Source organism: Antechinus flavipes, chromosome 3 (genome assembly GCF_016432865.1).
Source record: "Antechinus flavipes isolate AdamAnt ecotype Samford, QLD, Australia chromosome 3, AdamAnt_v2, whole genome shotgun sequence".
Lineage (NCBI taxonomy): Eukaryota > Metazoa > Chordata > Mammalia > Dasyuromorphia > Dasyuridae > Antechinus > Antechinus flavipes.
In genome coordinates this window covers 317,633,638-317,660,952 of record NC_067400.1, presented here as the reverse complement: position 1 = coordinate 317,660,952, position 27,315 = coordinate 317,633,638, and the positions used below count along the sequence as shown (strand labels likewise).

General features: G+C 36.9%; 2 protein-coding genes across 2 annotated transcripts; one reads left to right on the top strand and one right to left on the bottom strand.

The window, feature by feature from the left end:
* The first annotated feature begins 1,912 nt into the window (after positions 1-1,912).
* DTX3L (deltex E3 ubiquitin ligase 3L) lies at positions 1,913-14,404 on the top strand. The gene is made up of 5 exons (XM_051985402.1): positions 1,913-2,327; positions 4,677-4,900; positions 6,571-8,124; positions 11,735-11,952; positions 12,688-14,404. Exons 1-5 carry the CDS (start codon positions 2,138-2,140, stop codon positions 12,755-12,757), a joined length of 2,256 nt encoding a protein of 751 aa, XP_051841362.1. The 5' UTR covers positions 1,913-2,137; the 3' UTR covers positions 12,758-14,404.
* A 5,111-nt stretch (positions 14,405-19,515) lies between these two features.
* Positions 19,516-21,126, bottom strand: LOC127557198 (probable E3 ubiquitin-protein ligase TRIML1). The gene has a single exon (XM_051990614.1). The coding sequence runs from the start codon at positions 21,124-21,126 to the stop codon at positions 19,516-19,518; it is 1,611 nt and encodes a 536-aa protein (XP_051846574.1).
* Positions 21,127-27,315: the final 6,189 nt, after the last annotated feature.

Sequence of the window (27,315 nt, the reverse complement as noted above, 5' to 3'; positions counted from 1 at the left end):
GATGTGTACAAGGTGAGCCTACAGTCTGTGATGTCTGAAAGACTGTTGGTAATTCATGACTGGAATAAGGAAGAGAGGTTAGGGTTGGACAAGTAAATCTATGAGTGTTCTGCATTCTGCATAGAGATCTGTGTGTATATATATGTGTGTGTGTGTGTGTGTGTCTATATGGAGGAAACTTACAATATATACACATGTACATGCATATATACACAGATATGATATGCACCATCCATAGGTAATGCATGTATATAATATATTGAACATATCACATATATATTATATGTGTATGTGTGTATAGTTCAAAGATTTTCACATGTTTACTTCTTAGTGTGTTTTTCTGGTCCTGGAAAATCACAGTGAGAAATGAAAATATAAAAATCTTTGTACATGAAAGCTAGACAGCTAGGAGGCACAGTGGAGCACTGGATCTAGAGTCAGGAAGATCTGAATTCAAATATCACCTTCAATACTTATAAAACCTGGGCAAGTCACTTAATCTTTGTCAATTTCTTCACCTGTGAAACGGGATTACAAGTACCTACTTACTGAATTGTTGTGAGAATTGAGATAAATTAAGATATTTGTAAGGTGCTTTGTAAACCTTAAAGCACTACATGAATACTATATATTGTCCTTAATAGCCTTTTCTAAGGTTTGGTGGATATATTCTTTTCCTTTTGACCAGATGAGAGTGAAAAGAAGCATTAGTTTTCATTTACTTTTACAGATAATGCATTCTTCCCACCTTTCACTCAGGCCCAAGATATGGAACAAGTATTGTGGAGTGGTTGTTCAGTTATGCCCCTTTCTTTGTGACTGCATTTGAAATTTTCTTAATTTGCCATTTCCTTCACCAGCTCATTTTACAAATAAAAAAACTGAGGTAAACAGGATTAAGGGACTGACCCAAGGTCATACAGCTAGTGTCTGAGGCCAAATGTGAATTTTCTGGCTCTGGTTGTCATGTTATTCCATGCAACTCCTAGTCATCCAATTGTTTTGTGTAATTAGAATGAGGGCTAAATGCTGGGAGGTGCTGTCAGAAAACCACAACAAACTAAGTTTCACTTGCATTATTAACGTTAACTCTATCACTTTCTAAGTCTAGACAACCAACTAAACAAACTAAAAAATAAAGATGTCTTCTGCATTGCTTGCCAATTTTGATACTGGAAATTCTGAACTGTTTCAGCTGTCTCCACACCACTGGTTTTAGCTAAGATTTGACTTTCTGGCTTTGAATCCTGACTGTGTTCCTTAATCCTTTTCGGACTTTGAATGAGCCACTTAACCTATATAAGACTCAAGTTGCCTCTTTTGTAAATTGCTGGATCAGATCAGGATTTCTTAACTTTTTTTTTTCTTTCATGAAACTCTTTGGCAGACTGTTAAAACACTATTGATCTCTTCTCAGAATAATTTTTGTTTACATAAAATAAAATATGAAGCATTACAAAGAAAGGCAATTATGTTAAAATAGTTACCCCCAACCCCTTTTTTCCCAAAAACCAATTTCTCGAGTCCCAGAGAAATTTATACACGAAACCACAATCTCTAGACACCAGGTTAAGAAAGAACTCTTAGAATAAATGACTTCGAAGTTAATTTCCAAATTAAAGCAAGAACAGATGAAAAGTGATCTGTGTTCCCATCACTTTGATGTCAGTCGAAGGATAACTATTTGCTGGATGAGAAGGAATCCAGAATATTCGTGTGTGCTCTAAAGACACCTTTTTTTTTTTTTTTTTTAAGAAAAAAACATATTGGTGCTTTTCTTCGTTTCAAGTTTTCTGTAAATGTTACAGCCCTACCCCAGCTATCCAGGTTAGAGAGCTAGAATCCCCAAAGAGAGCTGGGGGCTGGTCATGGTGCAAGAGAAATAAACGTGTTTTTGTTTTTTTTTTTTTTTTTTTATTCTCCCTCCACCCTTAGCCTAGTCGAGGCTGAGAATAGGAAGGGCTTTTCCAGGAAGCGAAACTGAAAGTTTGCAGGCAGTCTCTGAAGAGAGCTGAGGGTAGGGAATTGATAGCGCCGTTTCCTCTCCCCTCTCTCTGCTCCCGGGTTATCTTCCCCCAAACCCAGGACAGACATCGCAGCCCCGGTTCCTCCGCTCAAGAGTACAGATTCTGCCTCGATGGCCACTGACTCCGCTGTCCACAGCCCGCAGTACCGGGTTCTGGTGCGGGTGCCCGAGAACTGTTCTGGACTGGAGAAGAAATTGCAAAAATATTTCCAGAGTCCGCGGAAGTCTGGGGGAGGCGAGTGCACGGTCAAAGTCGGCCCCACCGAAGGCACTTACTGGGTAGAATTTCTGGAAAAACAAGGTGAGGAGAAGGGGATTGAGTGGAGCAACTGAACTGAGACCAGCATAAGAGGCAAGGCAGCGCGAGGAGATGGGAGTGACCTGGGAGAGGGCACCAGAGTGAAACCCTACCCTGAGTCAGGAGAAGGGCACTGGGAAACAGGATTTGAGTTAATAATGATGATAAAAGCTTGCATTTATATAAATCCTACTATGTTCCAGAAACTGTGCTAAACTTAACAAATATTTCTTTATTTAATCCTCACAAAAACAAACAAAAACAAAACGAAAACGAAACAAAAAACCGTCAAGTAAGTGCTTTTATTAAACTCGTTTTACAATTAAGGAAATTGAGGGAGATAGTGATTGAGTGAGTAACTCAGGATCACATAAGCTAAGTGTATGAGCCTTCATTTGAACTCAGATCTTCCTGACGCCACATATAAAGTTATGTCCACTGTGCCACTTTAAAAAGGCAAGAACTGACTGGTTACTCTCCTGAGATTCTTAATTCCTTCCCTTTTATTCCCTCCCTTTTGCCAGAGTCCCCACTGTCCTACTGGAGCAGAGTTGGGCAACTTTTTTGTTATTAGAAGAACATCAAAGGCTTTAGGGCTGGAAAGGACATTTAGTCCAGACTCCTCATTTTAAAGATGAGAAAACTGAAGGTGGCAGAGTGGATAGAGCTTCCTGCAGTCAGGAAGGCCTGATCAAAAGAAAACACTGGACACTAAGTTCAAGATATGAGTGAATCTTATTATATTATATTATTATTATATAACATTATATATTATATTATTATTATAGATCTATTAGAATGAGAGGGTAAAGTGAAAATAGAAAGATCTCACCTTAATTTCCTCAAAGGAACACCAAAATGAAAAGTCAGAGAAATGTTAGAACACAAATCCAGAACTCCCACATTAAGTGTTAATATCAACAGAAATATCAATACCACATCAAAGTGGCAGATCACCAAGGAACAACAGTTAGGATGACATAGGATCTGGAAAATTCTAATATAAATGAGCATTTTCTACAATATTTCAAAAGGTAAAAGAGATAGATTATCAATCAAAAATAACTTACCCTTGGAAATTGAGCGTAATTCTACACAGGAAAAAATGTCTCTTTAATCAAAAGGAAAACTTTCAAGCATTTCTGATGGAAGGACTAACACTGAGTAGGATTTTTGAAATACAAACACAAGAATTCAGAGAAACAAAGAAAGATAAATTTATTTGAGTAATTAGAAAGAACTACATAATGATTCAGTACTAATATTCTAATTGGGGGGGGGTGACCTTTTAGAACTTTAATGCTTTCAGAGAGTATTGAGGGAAATAAATAAAACAAAAATAGAGGCTTCTACGGGTAGATTGGTTCCATTGTGTTCTAATAGAGGAAAGAGAAGGAAGAGAAAGAAGAATAGACCAGTGTAGAAAGGAGGAAACAAGAAATAGAACTTACTTTCCCCCAAAGTTGGAATATAGAGGAAGAAGTAGGCAGCATACGCATTAGATCAACTTTATCTTTGTTTGAAACAAATAAAAGGATCAATATATGTGTATGTATAAATAAAGAATTTGGCATTAATATATATCAAACTAAACAACTTTCTGATCATAAATGTGAGGGGAATTAAAGGTGGAAAAAGAAAAGCAAAGAACTAGAATCTAAGAGAATGCCCATCAACTTAGGAATGACTAAATACTTTGTGCCATATGAATAAAATAAAACATTAATTGTGTTGTAATGATGAAAGAGATGATTTCAGAGAATGAACTAATGAAGAAGGAACTAAGTAGAATCAGAACACATTACATAAGAGCATCAATATTATAAAGAAAAACAACATTGAAAAACTTAAGAACTCTGATTTATGCAATGATCAGCCATATCCCCAAAAGACATATGGTGAACTTATTTATTTTCTGACAGACAGGAGATGTTTTCAAAGTGCAGAAAGAAATGTACATTTTTTGATATGGCTACTCTTTTGGGATGGGGGGAATTTAGATAAAGATACTCAGAGCTTATATGGAGTATTCAAATGACATTGCAATTTGCCTTTGGTATCAAAAAGAATGTAAAAAAATTTTCAATTAAGAAGCAACATGGAACATGGAACATTAGAAACTGTTGGCTTTGGCACCTCCCTTGTCACTGCCTTGCTGCATTCCAATTCAGACAGTCTCTAAGATCCAGATGAGTTTGGGGAAGGGAGAGCAGAGCACAGATTTCTTTCAGTTCTAAAAGTGATCCCATGTTTGGGGGAATCTTTGGTTTTCTAATAAATTCTCATATTAAATTTTGAGGGAACGTATTCTGAAACTCAATTATTTATCTTTCCTTTTTCTGTTTTTCTAAGCCAAGGAAAGAGTGATAGCAAAAGGAGATCACACTGTGGAGATCAGTCCTACGTCACATGTGAAAATCTTCCTAGAAACAAATGAAAACTCAGGAGACAAGAACACTTTGGAGATAATAAGCCAGCTTTCCTCCCAGACTCAGTCGATCCCAAAGAAATTTCTAGATGAGAAGCTCCCAGAAGAAGAAGGTGCTTTTAGCTCCTCTGATTCCTTCATTGAAAAGGTGAGGGAGAAGGGAAGACGGTGATTAGAGAATCTTTTTTCATTTACCTCATCTAGAAATGTCTTTCCTTCTTTGCAATGACATTCATATTTTACCAAGTTTGTATTAACTTGCATAATTTACAAAAATCTCTCTCCTTTTTCCTCTCTCTCCTATCTTTTGTCTTCTTTATTTCTTTTCCTCCTCCCAATCAAGTAAGCATGTATATTTTAGGTTCCAGTTTCTCTGACATGGGAAATAGTAAGAGTCAAATAATAGCAAAATGAATTTTTGGATGCATTTGTCAGTTTTGCTAAGCTACTTTTTTTCTCCTTTGTTACAAGAGATTATACTCTAAGTAGGGCAGAAGGGAGGTATTGGGAAATCAAAGTGATGTAAAAATAAAGTTATCAGTAAGTTCATTTTTAGTTTTTTTTAAAGATTGTAGATACAAAAAGGGTATGGTCAAAGGGCTTAGATTCAAATCCTTCCTCTAACATTTACTATTTTCAAGACCTTAACTTATCTGGCCCTCAGTCATCTCATCTGTATAATGAGAGATATTATAAGCTAGATCTGCAAGGTCTTTTTCAACTCTAAATTTATGGTCTTGTGATCTTGTATAATACCTCTATTGTAGCAGGTTATTTTTGCCGTGATAAACCCGCATAAAGCTTCCTTAGCATCTCTATGCCCCAGCACACATCATAATTAATTTCAGTGTGCCAAATAAATTATAACTGAAAGTGAAGAAGTCTGGTCAGAGGTAGCCATTGTTCCATCCGGCTGATTCCTTTTCATGATACCATAGGAAATCTGGCATCCAACGCACACTGTATTCCAAATTCCTTACAATTCTTCTAGGTATGATAGCGTATTGAACTTGGTGTTAGTTCAGTAGTCAAAAGAGGACTTCAAGAATCAAAGCCTTACACTAACTTACTAGCTGAGAGACCACAGAACACCAGCATTTACGTAAACAGACTGAAGTTTGTGAAGCACTTTATGTATTATCTTACTTTATTTTTGGGACAACTAAGTGAGGTTATTACTCCCAGTCTGCAGGTGAAAAAACTGAGGCTGAGGAAGGCTGAGTGATTTGTCCAAGGTCATACAGTTAAATATCTGAGACTGGGTTTGAACTCAAGTCTTCTTGGCTCCAATTCCAGTATTCTATCTGCTGTGTCTCAGTTTCCTCAACTATAAAATGTAGATAATAATGGCACTCACTTCATTAAATTGTTGTAAGTGTCAAATGGGATAACATGTAAAGAGCTTTGCAAACATTAAAGTGCTAGATAAATATTATTATTATCATAATCACCATCATTATCATGTTTATTTCTCAGATGATGGAACCAGGATTTAGGGAGCTGACATGATTGGTCTAAGGCACATAGCTGGTTGGTAATAAAATCTAGCCTAGGGCTTAGTGTCTTGATTTTGGGACATTGGTTCTCTCCATTACCAGGATCATCCCCTCCTCTCCCAAACTCCATCACTTATTTCAGTGCATTATCATTAGTATGGCTATTAAGACATGTAAGTAGAACCCAAAATGAAGCACAGAATCAAGACAGTGGGAGGAGTCAAGGACAGAATTTGTTACAGATCTAATTCTATAAAGTCTAGATATCTAGACTTATCACACTTATAACCTTGTGATTTTATTTGGTCTTTGTAACTTTCAGATATTTTGTCATGTGGAGGCCCAGCTGAACTTCAACCTTTCCAAGGAACAAAGGGAGAAAATTATTAACTTCTGCCCAAATCTCAAAATAGAGCAAGACCATGATGGAACTGAGAAATTGAGTGGTAACTTCCAAGATATTGAAAAAATTTATCAATTTTTAAGTAAGGGGATTCTGGGAAATGACCAGAAAGATTTTCCTCACTCAGCCTCAGCAAGAAAAATCGAGACAATGAAACCAAATGACTGGGACAGTCTTATTCTTCATTCAGACTTCAAACACAGAATGGAAGAGTCAAACTACATCTCAGTTCCTTCACATTTGTATGAGTATTTTAAACATGTCTTTGCTGCGACTCTAGACAGAATAGAAAAAGAGCACAAAGTACATATCAAAAGTACTTTGGCATGTCCTACAGGCAATGTTTATTTAGATTTTGAGACAAGCAAGTCTGAGGACAGAATGGCAGCTCAAGAAGCTTTTACTACAGCATTTCAGAAGGAAATACAGAATGTCACCTGTCAGAGTGTTTATTTCACAGATAATAAGCTGGCTCTTGAAGTCCAAAGCAGACTGACCAACATATTTAAAAACCTCTATATTAAAGCTGAAGGAATGACCTTAATTCTCCAGGGAAACACAAGGGATATTTTAGAAGCTAAACTTTTCATTGAAGGAAACTTTTCTCACAAACAACCAGTGGAAATAATGGTTTCCCATAACATGATGGAGAATGGAATTGAGGTAGATACTGCTGATATATGTCTTCTGTACCAAGAAATTACAGAAATAGAAAAAAAATTTGACACAGCAATGGAACTGATGAACAACCCCCAAACTGGGAAAACCCTCATTGTATTTAAACCAAAAGACAAAAGCCTGAATCTCTCTGCACATGCTTATGAATATTTCATTGATTTCTTTCAGATGATCTCAACTCAGATTGTCAAAGAGGTAGTTATTCTAAAACCTTTAGACAAAGAGAGAAAATATTCATCTAAAAAGACATTCTTTAAAGACTTTGAAAAGAAGCACCCCCATGTAAACTTGGAGTGGAATGAACAAGAATTGACATTGACTGGTTTGCCCAGGTATCTTGCAGAAGCAATGGAATATATAAAGAGATATTTTAGTATTGAAGGTCCTGCTCAGCAGAGACCAGCTCTCTCCCCTGAAAGGACTTGGAATAAAGACTCCAAATCCATTTGGGAGAAAAATGGTGGTAATTTCGAGGCAATTCTTCCTTCCAAGGGATTGCCTAGCTATGAGGATTTAGAAAAAGAGGAAAAAGAAAAGAACTGTGCCATCTGTCTGGAAATCATTCACCACAAAGAAGTCCTTCCAAAGTGCAAGCATGAGTTCTGTAGCCCTTGTATTGGAAAAGCCATGAAACATAAGCCAGTGTGTCCTGTATGCCAGACTTCCTATGGCATTGTGAAAGGAAATCAACCACATGGAACAATGAACGTATTTTATAGGTCTTTTTCACTTCCAGGTTATGAGTCATATGGCACAATTGAGATTTGTTATGATATGAAGGGAGGCATACAAACGGTAAGGAAAAGTTGGGTTGATTATGGGAAATTTTGTGCAGGTTTATCATGCAAAAGAGTACCCCATGCTATAAAGTATGAAATTGATGTGGTCTCTCATCAGCAATTTTTGAGGTATTTCATATAACTAGGTAAAAATAATAATTAGTGCTTCTATTGTACTTTTAAGATTTGCAAGCACTTTATAAATAATATCTCATTTGACCCTCACAACAATCATGAGAAGTAGGTATTATGTCCTTTTTGTAGATAAGAAAAATGAGACAAAGACAACTTAAGAGATTTGGCTAGAATTACACAGCTAATAACCATCTGAGTAATTAATTGAGCCCAAGACTTTCTGACTCCTTCCAGTCCAGATGGTTAGGAGGTTCATGGATGTATTTGTATGTGTGTATGTATACATGCATAGACATGCATAATTATTAGTACCCAAAACATAAATTAGCTATAGATGTAGAGAAGCAGTATGACACTGTGGACAGAGAATCCATCTTGGAGCCAAGAGGACCTGGGTTCAAGTCCCATTCTAATACATACTGATTGTGTGAGCCTGTGCAAGTCACATTATTTTTCAGTTGTCTAGACAACCCCACTTTTTGGAACTATTTTTATTTTTTTAAATAACAGCTTTTTATTTTCAAAATATATGCAAAGATAGTTTTCAACGTTCACCCTTGCAAAACCTTGTGTTCCAAGATTTTCTCTCTCCTTTCCCCCCATCCCCTTCCCTAGACATCCAATAATCCAATATAGGTTAAACATGTGCAGTTCTTCAATGTGTATTCCCACAATTATCATGCTGCACAAGAAATATCAGATCCAAAAGGAAAAAATGAGAAAGAAAAAAGCAAGCAAACAACAATAAAAAAGGTGAAAATATTATGGAGTGATCCACATTCAGACTCTATGTCCCCTTTCGGATGCAAATGGTACTCTCCATCACAAGTCTATTGGAATTGGCCTGAGTCACCTCATTGTTGAAAAGAGCCAAGTCCATCACAAATGATCACATATAATTTTGTTGCTGTATACAATGTTCTCTTGGTTCTACTTACTTCACTTAGCATCAGTTCATGTAAGTCTTTTCAGGCCTTTCTGAAATCATCCTGCTGATGGGCAACTCTTTAAGGTTATGATTTGCAGAGAATGTGCCAGCCTGAGTTAGGAGAGGGCATTTCCTCATGGGGTAGTTCTCTATACCACTGGAATCAGAGAATACTTTCTATCCTTAGATAAAGATAGAGATAAATTGACTCAGTCATTTTAGTGGACAGAAGTAAGATTTGGCAAGCAGAAATCAGTGCCCAGATGCAGAAACCTGGGGCTTGAAACTTCATACCTTGAATATCCAACAATTCTTCAGCACACTTATCCCTCATGTTTTTTGAAACTTTGTGTTGGATTTCAGTATTTTGATTACCTAGGGATTTTTGTATCTTTTAAAATCTATTCTTCACATTGTGTTATAAATTAATAGAAAACTTTATACAAAATGTTTATGGGACAGGCCTGCTAATGCCATCAAGACTACAAGCTATTTCTCCCTAGTTTTCATCTTTCTACTTCCCATATTCTTCAAGATTGCTTAGATCTCTACTTGTCCCTCCCTCAAAAAGTGATCAAGATAGGAACAAGGAATGTAATGATATGAAAAAAATCCAACTCTAATGTTCTACAAGTGTAAGTTGGAGTGAAGTTGGGCTTTGAGATGGAGGTATGGGAATAAGGATATGTTAAAAATGGAAGAATAGACAGAATGTAAGATTTCATGTCAACAAACAAATGAATGAAACAGTATTATTAAGTACTGACTGGGTGCCAAAAGTTGTGCTACATTCATTTATTTGGTACTTTTTTTGTACAATAATAAGACAAGACAAAGACTTAGGATACCACCCTTACATGTACAAAGTATATTTTGGGTAAAGATGGAAAGAAGCTGATAATTCCTATTCCCATAACCTAATATTTGATTTCCCTGCCTCAAATCTTTACTCTAGTCAATCCTCCATTAACAAACAAATTGACCTTCCCCAAAAGGTCTATTCATATTTTTCTCCCTACTCAATAAACCTGGGAGGGTAAGTTTAAATTTTTAATTACACAGCTGCAGATGTGGGTGTTCTATAGAATAGAAACTCCTGGAATCAATGTCTGTCCTCTTTTTTATACCCAAATATAAGTTCCTCCCTTGATTCCTCATTGACTGAGTATCAGAGGTCACAACCTATCAAGAATGTGTAACTCTTTCCATGTGAGTGTGAATCTCCACTCCTGATTATATCATCACTCCTCACCTGGCATTCACCTTATTTAAAAGTAGTTCAATCCTTACTTCAGTTCCCTATTGGCTGAGTACTATCCTATCTGAAGAGTCTAATTCTCCCCATGTGAGTCTAGATCTCCTCCTTTGATTGAATAATTACATCTTCTCCCCCAGGTGTAAGTAGTTCTCCCCCTTTAACTTTTAATCTAAATTTTTACCCTAATTACATCATCCTTTTCTTTTCATAAATCTGAATTTCTTACCCCTGATTGCATTTTCCTCTTTTATTTTTTCCCTCATTCCCTGTCCTAACCTCCTAATCCTTAGATTTCAATTTTCTGATTTAAGTTTCATTTCTCTGTATTTCTCAAATTCAGTTTTCATAATTATAGATAAACCTCCATCCAATTTTCAGACCACTAAAATTCTAGAGAGAGAGCTCAGATTTGCCGGAAATGTTAAGGAGACTTTCAATAGATATATCTCTGCACAATTGAATTATCTGTTCTAATACACTGTGCTATCTCTTACCTTTCCTTTCTTCCCATATTCATAAATCTCAATGGACTGAGGAAATATGATTCTCTTCCATTTGATTGACAGAGAAATTGAAGCCTGGAAGTTATTTATCCTAAGGCCCCATCCACTAGAGTTCCTTAGAAGGAGACTGGGAAATATTTATTTGGGATGAAAATCTGAGTTGGCTCAGTTTCATTTATTTATTCATTAAAAAGTCAGTCTTTAAACTTGATGAGTCATAATGAAATTTTTCCTTTATAACCTATGATCTATGGAGCATGTACTGAGAAAATATCTAATTAGTTAGGTTCTTTTGAACAGAAAATTTTTCTTTATTTATGTGCCCTCCATTGTCTTGCACTATGCTTTTTACACAGTAGGCATTTGGTAAATGTTTGTTAAATTGAATTAAATTTTACAGTTACTTGTGCCATAGCAAGGACTTTCACAATGAGGGCTACCTTATATAAAAATAAGTAGTAGAGAGTCAGACTCTGAGACTGAGACCTGATTCAAATCCAGCTTCTGACCCAAATTAACTGTGTGACCTACCCTGAACAAGTCACAACCTCTTACTGCCTTCAGGCAACTTTTTGAAGACAATAATCAGAACAGGTACCATGTAGATCTAGTCATGTAGAGCTAGATCATTCTTCCCTCATACCACTACCATAGGACCAATATATCAGTGAAATTACAAACCTATTACTAAAACAAAAGAAAACATTGGGTTTCTTTCCACAAGTGCTATACCTTTGTACAGAAATTTGTAAATTCACACTTTTTTTTTTCTTCTTAATGTTTGCTTGACTTCTCCACATAGGAAGATCATCCCCACCCAGGAAGATCCTACAAAGGAACATACCGGATGGCTTATTTGCCGGATAATGAAGAAGGACAGCAGGTTTTGAAACTCCTCCAAAGAGCTTTTGAACAAAAGTTGATTTTCACAATAGGACAGTCTCGGACATTAGGAACGAACGATGTGATCACTTGGAATGATATACACCATAAAACTCAACCGGTTGGTGGGCCAGAAAAGTAAGGGATATTTCCCTTTTTAAAAAATTTAAGATTTATTATCTTTGTTTTCACATGATATTTATTTTCTCTACCTCCTCTCTTACAAAGCAAGCCTTCTGAACAAAAATTTCAAAAAACATTAAAATTTACCAAAACCAACCTATACTTTGACTAGACCTGATAGCATATACATTTCATGCTCAAATTGTGTTCCTTTTTCCCAGTCTCTCCAGAATATGGAAATAGGTACATATTCCTCTTCTCTCCTTTAGTCTTTGTTTGGTTAATTAATTGTAATTAATGATATAGAAATTTATACAGAAAATTCACTTTCATTTTATTTAGATCTTTTTCTGTTTTCATTGTTTCACTGTATATATTCTTTTTATATCCTGTTTATTTCAGTCTGCAATACTTCATACATATTTCTCCATATTTTTCTCAATCCCTCATATTAATTCCCTACATTAAGAGAGGCATAGTTTTCAAGACAAAAGAGACTAGAGTCTGGCTATATGGTAACCTCTTCAGGCTATATTTGAATTCTCTGCACTGATCCTGAGTACCCCATTTTAAGAAGGATGTGGATAAGTTATAGTGCATCCAACAAGAAAAATGAAGGTTGATTAAAAGCCTTCAGATCTGAAGAAAAGGGGTTGGAAAGAGAGGACGAGATAGCTGCGTTCAAGTATTTGAAGAGTTATCAGTTGAAAGAGGGAGTCTCTGAGTCTAAACATCTTTATTCCTTTGCAGGTTTGGTTACCCGGATCCCAACTATCTGAAACGAGTTAAGGAGGAACTGAAGGCAAAAGGGATTGAGTAAGAGTGCTGACTTTAAAAGTACCTTGAGGGCTGAATTTGCAAAAGCTGTGGCTGTGGAAAGGAATCCAAGTAATCCTTACAATATGAGTGTATAGGCATTTAGAGAAAAATTAAAGAATTTGAAAAGAAATTAATTTGTTTAGGGATGAATGGGATGAAAAGAAATTAATTTGTTTAGGGATGAATGGGATGAACTGCTAATCTGCTAACCTGTGTAATGTCTTGGAGATTCTACTTTTTATTAGACAAACTGAGAGCTTGGCAGGATTGTCAAAGTTACTGTAGTGAGAACACTGGGTATATCACTCATTGCTTTCCTGTCTGTCTCCATTTTGCTGTCACCAGAATGCTAGAATTAAGGAATAATCCACTGTACCATTTGCAGAAGGTGATGATTGGCTTTCAGATACATTCATATTATTTGTGGTAAGTTGTTGCTGACCTCAAAACTCACCAAACCTAGCTCTCTTTTAACTGGAAGGGTAGCCTAGTACATTAAAAAGATTGGAAGACATCTTAAAGAAAATTATAGTCTCCAAATATTTATTATATGAGCCCTTAGCTTCAAAAAGAAACTAACTATCCATTATTCTGGCAAATTTAATGTAAAATGAGAAGTGGGGAAAGATATTTCTCTCTTCAATAAAGTCCAGTGGCTTCCAAACACTTTCAAGAACAAATATAAAGGCCTCTGCGATTCAGTTAGACTGATTTCCTTGATGTTCCTCATGTGAGGAACATTTCTTCTGATGGTGCATTTTCATTGGATATTTTCCCCACCCTGCCATGCCTGAAATTCTTTCCCCCCTTATTTCCACTTATTGACTTCCTTGACTTCTTTCAAGTCCTACCTAAAATTCTACTTTTTACATGAAGCCTTTCCCCAACCCTCTTAATACTAGTGCCTTTCCTCGATGAATTCTCTCCAATTTATCCTGTATTTGGCCTGTTTGTACATAGTGCTTGCATATTGATTGCATATGTGAGTTATTTGAAAGAAGATAGTGTCTTTTGTCTTTTTTTGTATCCTCAGCATTTAGCAGAGTGCCTAGCATATAGTAGACACTTACTAAATACTTGTTGATTATCTGATTATGGGCAGACTCGTTAATCTGAGTATTGGCAACTGGTATTGGCTTTTGTGCTGTCCTGGTTCCCTGCATTCTTAGCTTACCATCTGGGATGCACCTTGAGGCAATTCCTCTGTTTGGCTAACCTTTGTGAGACTATATTCATATCCAAATGGTTTCTAATTTTTATCTTCCACAAAGTTTTCTGCTCAATTTGCCCCCTCAAAAGTGTAGTTGTAGAGCAACAGTTAAAATGCTCACATCTCCAAATGAGTCCAACTTTTCTATTTGCTACAAAAACTAAGCAAAAATATCCATTCGGACCTTAAATTCTGGACCCTATGGCATTCGTTGGAGAATGAAAAAGAACCTATGATACAGAGAGGTTCCTTCAAGTTACAAAGAGATTATTGGTGATAAGGCAACAACTTATTGCCCCAGGGCTGAAGGTTAAAGATTTTTAGTTGGTACTTTTTTAAATAATTCATTTAGATCTGGTTCTATCCTTGTATTAGGGGAGACTTGATTTAATGGCTATGTCAGATGCTTCTAATAAAGTAAAAATTGTATAATGGTCAGACTGGTATCTTGTTTTTCAAATAGGGATTGGTTTCATTTACTGTATTTCTATCCCCAGTCACTCTTAACACCTGTGATGCAGAAGGCAAAAGAGAGTCACGCCAGTGTTTAGGAATCTCTTTTATCACACCAACCAGAATCTCATTGACCATTCAGTTCCCTGTTGTTGTTTAAAGTCAGTTCTGATTGACTGGCATTTCCTCTGCCCCAAGGTTAGCAAACTTCTGCCTCTCCACATTCCTAGGATGTGGTCACCATTTGTCCAAATGAAAACCTCTTTCCTGTCCTTTTTTGATAGTCTTATCTCCATCTCACTCAATTCTGCTTATAACTGTTCCCTTCTCTTAACTTTGGAACCTCCATTTTATGATCATCAGGCTGCTTTTTGCTAAAACCTCTGCTTTTATACTTTTTTTTTAATTTCATGGAACACCCAGAATTCTGCAGCTCACCTTATTTCTGGCAATTCTCTTCAATACTGGATTATTTCTTCATGCATAATCAGCGAGGATGAAGAACTGACATACTCTTTGCTGGCCAGTGATGCTTATAGACTCTCTCTGCACTTAGCAGCTTTCCTGTATTTAACTCTTTCCAGATTGTTGTTGTCCTATGCTGGCCTATTGCTCATCAATCTATCCTTAATTTTCATTGTCTTCATTTATTTTAACAATACCTTCATTTCTTAATATATTCCTCTTCCCTCTACTCCCCAGTTAGTAATAACCCATTTAAATTTAAAAAGAAAGAAGGAAAAAAGCAATCCAGCAGAAGTAACCAATAAATCTACAGAGTCTAATAGCATATATTGTGTTCCACATCTAAAGTCTAAAGAGAAGAGAAGGAATTATATTCTCAACTTGTTTTAAAGAAGAATAAAAAACGCTAATAGCTATGTACCATTATATAAGTTCAACTCTGCTAGAACCAGTTATTCAATTTATCATTAATTTATATCCAAGTCATCATAACTAAGAGAGGTGTTTGTTTGTGCTGAATTAGTCTAAATGATTCCATTTTTAACTTTAGATTTTGAGGATTAGCTTAGTGGACAGAATACTGGGTCTAGAGTGAGAAAGACCTGAGTTCAAATCTAGCTGTAGACATTTACTAGCTGTGTGATCCTGGGCAAACCACCCTGTTTGCCTTATTATGCTGGAGAAGGAAATGACAAATGATTCCAGTGACTTTCCTAAGAAAATTTCATGTATGGTGAGATTGGACTGAACAACAATAGCATGGCAGCTACCCTACTTAAGATGGCAAAACCCATGCTCCCCTATCCTCCTCCTTCAAAATTATATATACTTGGGGAGGAGATGAGATAGCACTAACCACATTTCATTGAAATGTATACCTATAGGGGCAACTAGACAGTGCAGTAGACAGAGCATCAGCCCTGAAGTCAGGAGGACCAGAGTTCAAATTCAGCTTCAGACACTTAATATTTACAAGCTGGATGACCTTGACTAAGTCACTTAACTCCAAATGCCCTGCAAAAGAAAAAAAATAACCTATATGAATGTAAGAAATGATGCACAGGCTGATTTCAGAAGAACCTGAAAAGGAGCTGAATTCAGAGCCTGAATTGATGCTGAATGAAGTGAGCAGAACCAAGAGAACATTGTACATATTTTGTACATTGTACAAACAGCAAGATTGTGTATTGATCAACTATGACAGGCTTAGCTTTTCTTAGCAATATAGTGATCCAAGACAAATCCAACAGACTTGTGATGGAAAATGTCATCTGCGTCCAGAGAGAGAACTATGGACTTTGTATGAGAATTGAAGCATACTATTTTCATCTTTTTTTGGTTTGCTTTTTTTTTCTTTGTGATTTTTCCCTTTTGTTCTGATTTTTCTTTCACAACATGATAAATATGGAAATGTATTTAACATAATTGTGCACATATAATCCATATCAGATTGCTTGCTGTCTTAGGGAGATGATAAGTAAAAAAGGGAAAAAGAAAAAATTTGGAAAAAAAAATCTTACAAAAATGAATGTTGAAATTCTAATTACTTGTAATTGAAAAAACACTATTGAGAGAGAAAAAAATATACCCATCAGAATTGTCTTTTCCTTATATGAAAATTGTTTAATCCTATTAAAGCAGTTCACAGTTTGAATTCCTCACCATACTCTATACTGCTGCCTTTATTACCTATAATCAACTCCTTTTGTTGAAATTTCTTTTAGTTTGTATTATTAATCAGAACAAGGCTCAAACAAAGATTTGTATTAACAGTCTCCTATGAGGGATGAAGGGAAACAAATACATTAATGAATTGTTGGTGGAGTAGTGAACTGATTTAGCTATTCTGGAGAACAATCTGAAATTCAACCCAAAGAGCTATAAAATGACATATCTTATGATCCAGCAATACTACTACAAGGTCCATAAACTAAAGAGATCAAAAAAAAAGGAAAAGGATCTGTTTATACAAAAATATTTATAGCAGTTCTTTTTATGATGACAAAGACTTAGAAATTGAGGGGATGCTCATGAACAGAAGCTGAGACATAAGATTGTTATAAGATACTTTACTATAAGAAAAGATGAGAGGGGATAGTTTCAGGAAAATATCACAAAATTTTTATGAACTGATATAAAGTGAAGTGAGAAGAATTCGGAGATCGTTGTACACAGTAACATCAATGTTGTAATGATCAATTGTGAAAGATTTGGCTATTCTAATCAACATAATGATCCAAGATAATTCCATAGGTGCTATCCACTATCAGAAAGAAAACTGAAAAAGTCCAAGTGTAAATTAAAATGTAATTTTCTTGCTTGCTTTGTTTTGCAAAATGATTAATATAAAAATGTTTTGCAAGATTTTACATGTACTGTATAAAAATTGTTTGTCTTCTGGATAGGTTGGTAAGAGATTAAAAGATGGGAGAGAATCTGGCACTCAAAAAAAAATGTTTAAAATAAATTTTCATTCTGTGTGTGTGTGTGTGTGTGTGTGTGTGTGTGTGTGATGTGTGTTTACATAATCCCTTATGTCTCCTGATGTAATATTGCTCAAGGTAATTTGAGGTAACATTTACAGGAATCTTGAACAAGGAAAAATTCTTAACATGTAAAATACAATGGCATTCAAGAACAGTTACCAACTCAGTTCCTCCTAGACCATTTCTCTTTAAGAGTTCTTTCTTATGGTCAATATCTATGATATTATAGTCTTTATATTGTTTGATGTTGTCATTATGATGATAGATTTCCATATTAGAAATCACTTGGGTTAAGTGTAATAATGCCTCTAAAACATACAGACAAAAATAGACAAAGTTATACTTTCCCACTGTTCTAACTGATGTTAGCCCTGTTTCAAGCAGTTAATGCTTGAAGCTTTAGCTATAAAATTTTGAGTTACTGCAGCAGCCTTTATGTCAAGTCATTTTCCTTCTTATGCCTCATATACTCAAATCAAACTTCTCTGATTTCTAATCCTAATAAAGAAACAGGCCCCACCCAAGCCTCATCCAAATCTGATATTGATAAGGGACCCTGAGAATGTCTATATATATATATATATATGTCTGAATAGGAATGTAAAGGTGGGCTCTTTAAATGTGGCTCAGTAACTTCTTCTCTTCCTCTTTTCTTCCCTCCTCCCTCCCTCCCTCCCTTTTTCTTCTCTTCCTTCATTGCTCCCTCCCTCCCTTCCTTTATTCTTCCCTTCCTGCTTTCATTCTTCCCTCCCTCCCCCCATTCCTCTCTTCCTCCCTTGTAGAGGGCAGGAACTATTGCAGAGGACTGGAACTCTGATAATCTGTACTTGAATCCAGAACCATAGAATACTTAAGGCTAAGTATCTACTCAATGTGAGATAATGGTTCTATAAACATATACTTAGATGACATGGTGATGTAATGGCTCTCATCACAATTGGCCCTTGCTGAAGAAGTGGTGGTGAGGTAATCCTAGGGAAGGATTGGAGAGCTGAGGAAGAGAGTCGGAGGCTCTCTGCCACAGCGAGGTCAGCAAGGAAGATTTCAGGCTTCAGAATCCTGGATCCATTTTGATGAGCCATGTGGCAGCTTGCCTACCTCCTTTACTTCTCCTCCTAAAGACTAAAGACTTTGCTGATCCTGACTCTGACTAATCCTGAGGCCTCCAGAGAGCTAGCTGGACATTACACTCTCTCTCTTCATCCCTCCCTTCCCTCATTCTCTTTCTCCCTCTCCCTTCCTCCCTCCTTACTTTCCACCCACACTTTCCTCTTTCCTCCCTTCCTTCCCTCTCTCCCTCCTTCCCTAGATATTGCATATTGCACATGCCTTGAGATTTTTTCAGAGTATTGTTCTGGCTTTTTTTTTTAATTTGAAAAATAGTATTTGTTGAATCTCTGAAAGGATGAAAGGGAAACAGTGAGAAACTGTGGTGATGTAAAAAAAAGATTTTTTATTAAAAAATGTAGATTTTCACATTTATGTAATACTTTTCCATTTTAAAAAATATTCCTCATAAAAATTTGGCAAAGTAAGTGGTACAAGTATTAGGAGCTCTATTTTACAAATGAGGGATCATCTCAAAACAAAAAAGATAAGTAACTTAGCATAAGCCACAGTCTTGGATTTACATCCAGATCTCCTGATTTTATGAACTGTATTATTTCTCTGCAGAGTCTTCTGCCGTCTACCTATATGTTCTAGCAAGCTTTAAGCTAAGGGTCCCCTACTAAGCATCTAGTTTGCTCTTGAGAACCAAATATTTTTCAAGTAAATATTTCAGTGTTATTATCAATTAGTTCCCAATGCCGCAGTACCAAACTGCCTCTAGTTGGGCAATAAACATATTTGGAAGGGAAATAATGAGTTCAAGTGACAGAAAAAATGTAAAGCGATTGACAATTAACTTGAAATTAAAGTAAAGGTAAGGATTCTTTTCTATAAAAAGAAGAAAACTACTTATTTAAAACACTTTGATGCAAAAAGTAATTTTTAGAGAATGAACTTTTTAATTGAAAAAGGTTTCATTGGTGTTTCGGCTTTTGACAACGACACATAACTTTATTGACACAGTCAACATGGGTTCCCATGAATGGAAAGTCACTTCAGAGGTGGTTTTGTTGCTTGGATTTGAAAAATCCCATTTCAGTCACGATCATCTTCTTGAGCACTGTTCCTCCTGGGGCAGATGTGCAGATATCCAGAGGTGTTTTTCCCCTTTGGAAAGCAAGGAGAGAACCAAGGGAGAAGGGGACCCTGAAAAGCCTTATCTGGGGGACTATAGATCAGAGTCGCATCTGCAGCATTGTAAAATGCTATGTGTCCTCTTTCGTAATCAAGGAAAATGCCCAGCGTCTGGACCGGTTTGCAGGAAGGAACAATTTGGTTCGAATGCCACAAGTGAAAGTCCCTGTCAAAAGAGAAGGCCGCCAGGGTCAGCCTGTCCGCCGGAACCTTGTGGCCGCCAGCGCCCTTCCTTCTGATGGACTCCTCACAGACGCCCACTTCCCACTCCCTTTGCTCCCCGACCCCCACCTCCCAGTAGTGTCTCCCGGAAGAGAACTTCTGCTCGGCCAAGACGCAGAGCGCAGAGTCGAATCTCTCGGGGTTGTCGGGGACGTCCTGGGGCACAGAACGGTATTCCACACTCTGCAGATCTTCAGAGAGGGCCAGGTGGGGATGGGCCGTCTGAGGGTCCAGACGCAGAGGCCTGTGGAAGCTCAGCAGCATCGCTCTCATTCCGGAGACGGGGCGCAGGGTCCATGTCGGCGAAGCCCCCACTGGGTTCCGAAGAAGCAGCTCCTCACTCCTTCCCAACGCGCCTTTTGCCCCCTGGAGCATTTCCACAGGAAGCCGCACGTAATTCTCCTCCAGTTCGGAGATCGCCATCTCCAGCCTGTGGATCTCCTGCTTCATTTTTGACTTGCTCTCCGCAAACTTTGCCAGGTTGTCTGTGGCTTCTCGGTCCAGCATCCGCAGGTGGAGCTCCTTTTCCTCGGACAAGAGCCGGAGCTGTTTGTCCCACTCAGACTTAGCCGCCTGCTTCTGAGCCTGGAGTCCAGGCTGCTTCTTGGCCTTCATTAGCAGATGAAGGTTCTTTCGAAACGGGCTTTTCTGGTTCTTCCCATTGTCTCTTGCTTCCTGGCCTAAGGTTTGCAGTTGAATCTCCTCTTCCTCCCGCAAGAACTGGCGCATTTTCTCATATTCAGACACAGCCAAGGCTTGGAGGAGGCGGCCGTCCTTTGCCCACTGCGCCTCTCTGATTGTCTCCAATTGCAATTCCATCTGAAATCTTTTCTTCTTGGTCCTTAAAGTCTGGCACGCAGCCTCGAGCTTCTCGGTGCACTGACTTTCAGCCTCCTCCAGGAGAACGACTCGGTGCTTCTGGTGATCTGTGGTTAGAAAGCAGGATCCACACAAGGGTCTGAGATCCTCCTCGCAGAACAAGGTGGGCTCTAGGCCATGCTGGTCACAGGTGGGCAGATCCCCGAGGCCCTGCAGGAAGGGAGGTCTCTGCATCTTGCTAATGTCAGTCAGATCCCGCAGCGTCCTGTCGGGTCCCATGTCTTCAAAGGCAATGGCTGTCCTGCACACTGGGCAGGCTGTAGGGGGGCAGATTTCCCTGCAGGAGCTGGGAAGACACTCTTGGCAGAAGGTGTGGCCACACTGGAGAATCACTGGCTCCCTGACATAGCCCAAGCACAGGGGACAGGGGGCATCCACTCGGAGGCTTTCCAGGCAGATTTCGGCATCCATGCTCCCGGGCCTTCTAGTCCTTTTTTCAAAAAGAGTCAACCCAGGAAATGTCACTAGTTCTTTCCTTGAGCAAACAAGAAAATGACAGGAGTTCACACACTGGGCTCTTTTATAGGACTTCCCTTTTAGCCCCTCCCCTATCCCCAAGGTGTCAAGACTCTGGTTTCTCCCTGTAAGAGTTCTCACCTCGGTGAGTTTTCACCTCGGGATCCCATTCTATTCGGGGGCTGGGTCCTGACCATGGTGTTAACACCTGGGTAGTGCAGCCCAGAACTGTTTGCTCTAGGCTGCTGAAGGAGGATGAAACTTGCTCATATAAGACAATGAAATGAGTTAAAGCTTCAGAGCAGTCATGAGGAAGATCAAGTCCTGAGTGACTGGGATACTGCTCATGTTGGAGCAATAGAGGATTCTATCTTCTTTAATAAATCATTTTGTGTTTTTATTCATAGGCTACCTCTGTGATCCAAATGTTGAACGCCCAGATAGTTTATACATTTTGTAGTTCTTTTGAATGGCATTTCTTTCTCTATCTCTTCCTGCTGAGGTTTATTAGTAACTCAGAATAGTTAGTGGTTCTTGTTGATTTATTTCATACCCTACTAAGACTTTTTCAGGCTTTTCTAACTACACCATCATGCCATCTGCCAAAAAGCAATAATTTTCTTTTTTTTTAATTATTTATTTTTAAAATTTATTTATTTATAATAACTTTTTATTGACAGAGGAATCATTTTCTTTACCTGTGAATATTCCTTCGATTTATTTCTATTTTGTTGTTGTTAAATATGGCATGTCTAAAACTATATTTTTCCTGGGATTTTAGCAAATTTGAGGAGAGTTAGGATCTTTTGAAACAGGGTCCAAGTTTTTAGTTTGATTATGGTATTCAAGGAGACCCCTGATTCTTCAATTATGTCTCCTCAATCTGTTTTTCAAGTTAGCTAAATTTGATAGCAGATAACATTATATTTTCTTTTTCTTTTTTCTTTTATTTATATTTCTTTTGATTAATTTATTCTTAGATTTCTTGTCACAATCACTGAATTTTGTTTACAAAATTCTGTTTTTTTTTTCAGGGAATTAACTAATTGAGTAAAGTTTTTCAGTTTTCATTTTAAATGATTTTTCCTTTAATTTTTTTGTACTAAATCCTAATCTTATTTCTAATTTCATCTTTTCTCTCTTGTTTACTTCTCTAGACGCTCTTGTAGCTCTGGTAATCAAGTTATTCTTTTTTCTTTTGCTTGTTTAAATTTTTTTTTTTTTTTTTAGCCTTCTCCAATGAGAAAGCAATATGGGAGAGGGGGGAATAGTGCTTTTGGAACTGAAGATGAAATTGAATTTTTACAAAGGACTAATCATGATTCCTCAATAATAAGTGGTCAAAGGATAGGATTTTAAAAGTCTCAAAGGAATCCTTGCAGAGTATTCCTAATCAAATTACAAGTCATAAGAGAAAAGAAAATAAACCTTTATGTTTCATCTCACAAATAAAATTTAGCTAAGAGGACCAAAAAATGCCAATAGCTAATGGTGGAGGAGTTGTGGGATGACAGACATACTAATTTTATCGTTGATGGAACTGTGAAATGCTACAATTGCAATTCAGAATTATCCAAGTTAAATGACTAAAATTTCAATATCCTTTGAACCAGAGACTCCATTACAGGGCTTATAAGTGAAGAGAAAATAAAAACAAAGTCCCCATAAAAACCAAAATATTTATAGTGGCCCTTTTTCTGATAAGAAAAAATTAAAAACAAAATGGAAGCCTGTAGATTATGGACTGTCTAAACAAATTATGAAGTATTAATGTAATGGGATATAACTATCCTTTAAGAAATATGTTTTAGCAAGTAATGATTACAAAGGACCTAGGTGACCCAGTCAATACAACATTGGCCCAGGAGTCAGAAGACCTGAGTCCATATAAGACCTCAAATATTTGTTAGTTGTATGATCCTGGGCAACAGGAAAGAAACAGAGAAAGGAAGGAAGGAAGGAAGGAGGAAGGGAGAGAAGGAAGGAAGGAAGGAAGGAAAAAAGGAAGGAAGGAAGGAAGGAAAGATGAATGTGATGAATGCAGAGAAACATGAGAAGACATGCATGTATGCATGAAATGATGCAGATTGAAGTTGTTACAGTTGTTCAGTGATTTCAGTTGTATTTGATTCCTATTTGAGATTTTCTTAAAAAAATAAAATAAAAAAGATACTGGGGTGGTATGACATTTCCTTCTCCAGTTCATTTTACAAAAACTAAAGGATTAAGCCCAGACTCAATCAGGCAGTAATTGTCTGAGGCCACATTGCATTTTAGGTCTTCTTGATCGTAGGCCTGGCATAAGAGAAAAGAAAATAAACCTTTATGTTTCATCTCACAAATAAAATTTAGCTAAGAGGACCAAAAAATGCCAATTTTTTGCCTCTCCACCTATTTGGCCCTGCCCCCCACTCCCTACCTCCCACTCCCACCCCCACCCCCACCCCCCACCAAAAAAAAAGTATCTACAACATAATGATCTCAACAATGCAAATGAAAAGAAGAGGCCACATAAACATTTGACAAATGAATGTCACAAAATTATAAAGCTCTAAAATGACTACATAATAGAGAAAAACAACAAGATACCTTTACTCCAATCCTTGAAGAAGTAGGAGGTATATAGATACTGCATATTACACATGCATTGAAATTTTTTTCGAGTTTTTTTCTCTTTTTTTTTTTCTTTGAAAAATACTATTTGTTGAATCACATAATTCTCTGAAAGGATGAGAGGGAAACTGTGAAAAACTGGTGATATAAAAAAACAAAAGATTTTAATAAATAAATGTAGATCCTCACATTTATGTAATACTTTACCATTTTGAAAAATATCCCTCATAAAAATTTGGGAAAGTAATTGGTACAAGTATTAGGAGCTCCATTTTACAGATGAGGGACCATCTCAAATCAAAAAGTTTAAGTAACTTATGATAAGCCATGCAGGTAGTCAGTGCCAGACTTGGATTCATACCCAGATCTCCTGATTTTATGACCTGTATTATTTCTCTTCAGTACCTTCTGCTGTCTACCAATATATTCTAGCAACCTTTAGACTAAGGACCCCTTGCTAAGCACTTAGTTTGTTCTTGAGAACCAAATATTTTTCAAGTAGATATTTCAGGGTTAGTTCCCAATGCTGTTGTAACAAACTGCCTCTAGTTTGGCAATGAACATATTTGGAAGGAAATTAATAAGTTCAGGTGACAGAAAAAATGCAAAGTGACTGACAATTAACTTGAATGTAAATTCAAAATAAAGATAATGACTACTTTCTATAAAAAGAAGAAAACTACCTAATTAAAACACTTTAATCCAAAAAGTAATTTTTAGAGGATGAACTTCTTAATTTAAAGATTTTTTTTTCTGATTTTGACAATTACACATAACTTTCTTGAAATATTCACCAAAACATATGCATGGGTAATTTTTCAACATTGATCCTTGCAAGATATTTTGTTCTTTTTTCCCCTCCTTCCTCCCACCCCATCTTCTAGATGACAGATAGTCCAATACATGTTAAATATGTTAAAGTATATGTTAAATCCAATATATATATGTGTGTATTTATATACATATATTTATATATTTATACAGTTATGTATAACACAAGGAAAATCAGATCTAGAAAGAAAGAAAAAAACCCAAGAAGGAAAACAAACATGGAAGCAAACAATAACAGAAAGAGTAGAAATGTTATGTTGTGGTCTACATTCATTTCCCATGGTTCTCTCTCTCTGGATGTAGCTATGATTTCATTTTTCTTTCTTCCTTTTTTTTCTTTTCTTTCCTGTGCCTTGCTTTTCATTTCTTTTCTTGGACACAGTTTTTCTTTTCTTGTCACAGTTGCTCAGTTACAGAGCTGCAAACTATTTAGTGACTGATGCCAGATTGGACCTGAAATATTCCAGGGCTTGTCTATTTCTATTGTGCCATCTATTAGTCCCTTACTTTTCCTATATTGGTTATTGACAGTAGGGAATTGGGGACTGATTAAAAAAAAAAAAAAAGGATTCCATGGGATTCTCTTGCTAGTATTGGTCATATGTATTGCTCTAGTAACATTTGGTACCTCTGTTGTCTATTTCCACACCCTAGTTAACATTTCAGTTGGGAAATAAATTGTGGAGCTTCCAAAGTTTCACTAAAGAACTGCTAAGTCAAATTCCTAAGTCAGAAAGTAGCATCAAGTAAAGATACATACCAAGAATTTCAAAATCAGAATGTGTATTGAAATTTTTTTTTTTTTTTGGTGGGGGGAATTATTTATTTATTTTTATTAAAGCTTTGAATTTAATTTAATTACCCATATGCATGGGTAATTTTTCCAACACTGACCCCTGCAAGATCTTTTTTTCCAAATTTTCCCCTCTTACTCCCCACCTCTCCCCTAGCTAGCAGGTAGTCCAGTACATGTTAAATATGTTGTAATATATGTTAGATCCAAATTATGTTTTCATAGTTATACAGGTGTCTTATTGAACAAGAAAAATCAGATCAAGAAGGAAGAAAAAGAAAAACTGAGAAAGGAAACAAAATAGACAAATAACAACAGAGTGAGAATGCTATGTTGTGATCCACAATCAGTTCCCACAGGCCTCTCTCTGGGGGTTGATGGCTCTCTTCATCACCGAGCAAGTGGAACTGGTTTTAATCATCTCATTGTTGAACAGTCATGTCTATCAGATTTGATTGTTATATAGTCTTCTTGTTACTATGTATAATGATCACCTGGTTCTGCTCATTTCACTTAGTATCAGTTCATGTAGGTCTCTCCACGCCTCTCTGAAATCATTCTGCTGATTGTTTCTTAAAGAACAATAATGTTCCATAGCATTCATATTCCATAATTTATTCAGTGATTCTCCAACTGATGGGCATCCACTCAGTTTCCAGGTTCTTGCCACTACAAAGAGGGCTGCCACAAACATTTTTGCACATGTGGGTCCCTTTCCTTCCTTTAAGATCTCTCTCTGGGGTATAATCCCAGTAGAAACACTATTGGATCAAAGGCTATGCACAGTTTGATAACTTTTTGAGCATAATTCGAAGATCCTCTACATAAAGATTTTTCTTTATTTTTAATTTTTTTGGAGTTTGAAAAAACTGGGAAAACATTTTTACAATCAAAGGTTCTGATAAAGGCCTCATTTCCAAAATATATAGAGAATTGACTCTAATTTATAAGAAATCAAACCATTCTCCAATTGATAAATGGTCAAAGGATATGAACAGACAATTCTCAGATGAAGAAAGTGAAATTATTTATAGACATATGAAAATATGCTCCAAATCATTATTAATCAGAGAAATTCAAATTAAGACAACTCTGAGATACCACTACACACCTGTCAGATTGGCTAGAATGACAGGGAAAGATAATGCTGAATGTTGGAGGGGATGTGGGGAAAACAGGGACACTGATACATTGTTGGTGGAATTGTGAACACATCCAGCCATTCTGGAGAGCAATTTGGAACTATGCTCAAAAAGTTATCAAACTGTGCATACCCTTTGATCCAGTAGTGTTTCTATTGGGCTTATACCCCAAAGAGATACTAAAGAAGGGAAAGGGACCTGTATGTGCCAAAATGTTTGTGGCAGCCCTGTTTGTAGTGGCTAGAAACTGGAAAATGAATGGATGCCCATCAATTGGAGAATGGTTGAGTAAATTGTGGTGTAATGGGCTGAGGCTTGAGTTGATGTACTGAGGTCCCAAGCACATAAGGCTAAATAGTAATTGGACCATACTCTATTAATATATAAGCTTGGAAAAAGAATGGCCCCTGCCCACTCTTTGTGCAAGTCCTGATGTGTTGTATAGGAAATGACGATTTTGGTGGGTGGAGGCAGGGGGTGGAAAAGGAAGGGGAAGGAGAGACTGCTTGCTTTTGCCATTGCAACGACCTTTCAGCTCAGATCTCCCTCTGTTAGCTGGCTTCCTGTCGCAGCTGCCCATATTGCTATCACACTCTTTCTTGCCCATATTGCTATCGCAATCCTTATTCATCTCTTCACTTCAGTAAAGATTGAAGATTTTTCCCTTAACCTGAATTCCTGACTCTGGCTGATTTTAAATATGCAGTCATTACATTTGGCGCCCAAGTGTGGGAACCAAGGACCCTACTTTCACTGAAGAAGTCT

What these genes read in the sequence shown, in the direction of transcription:
- DTX3L (XM_051985402.1), top strand. Translation starts at nt 2,138, where the DNA reads ATGGCCACTGACTCCGCTGTCCACAGCCCGCAGTACCGGGTTCTGGTG. An exon ending in AGAATTTCTGGAAAAACAAG is followed by an intron (nt 2,328 to 4,676) that starts GTGAGGAGAAGG and finishes TGTTTTTCTAAG; the next exon opens with CCAAGGAAAGAGTGATAGCA. An exon ending in TGAAGGGAGGCATACAAACG is followed by an intron (nt 8,125 to 11,734) that starts GTAAGGAAAAGT and finishes TTCTCCACATAG; the next exon opens with GAAGATCATCCCCACCCAGG.
- LOC127557198 (XM_051990614.1), bottom strand. Translation starts at nt 21,126, where the DNA reads ATGGATGCCGAAATCTGCCTGGAAAGCCTCCGAGTGGATGCCCCCTGT.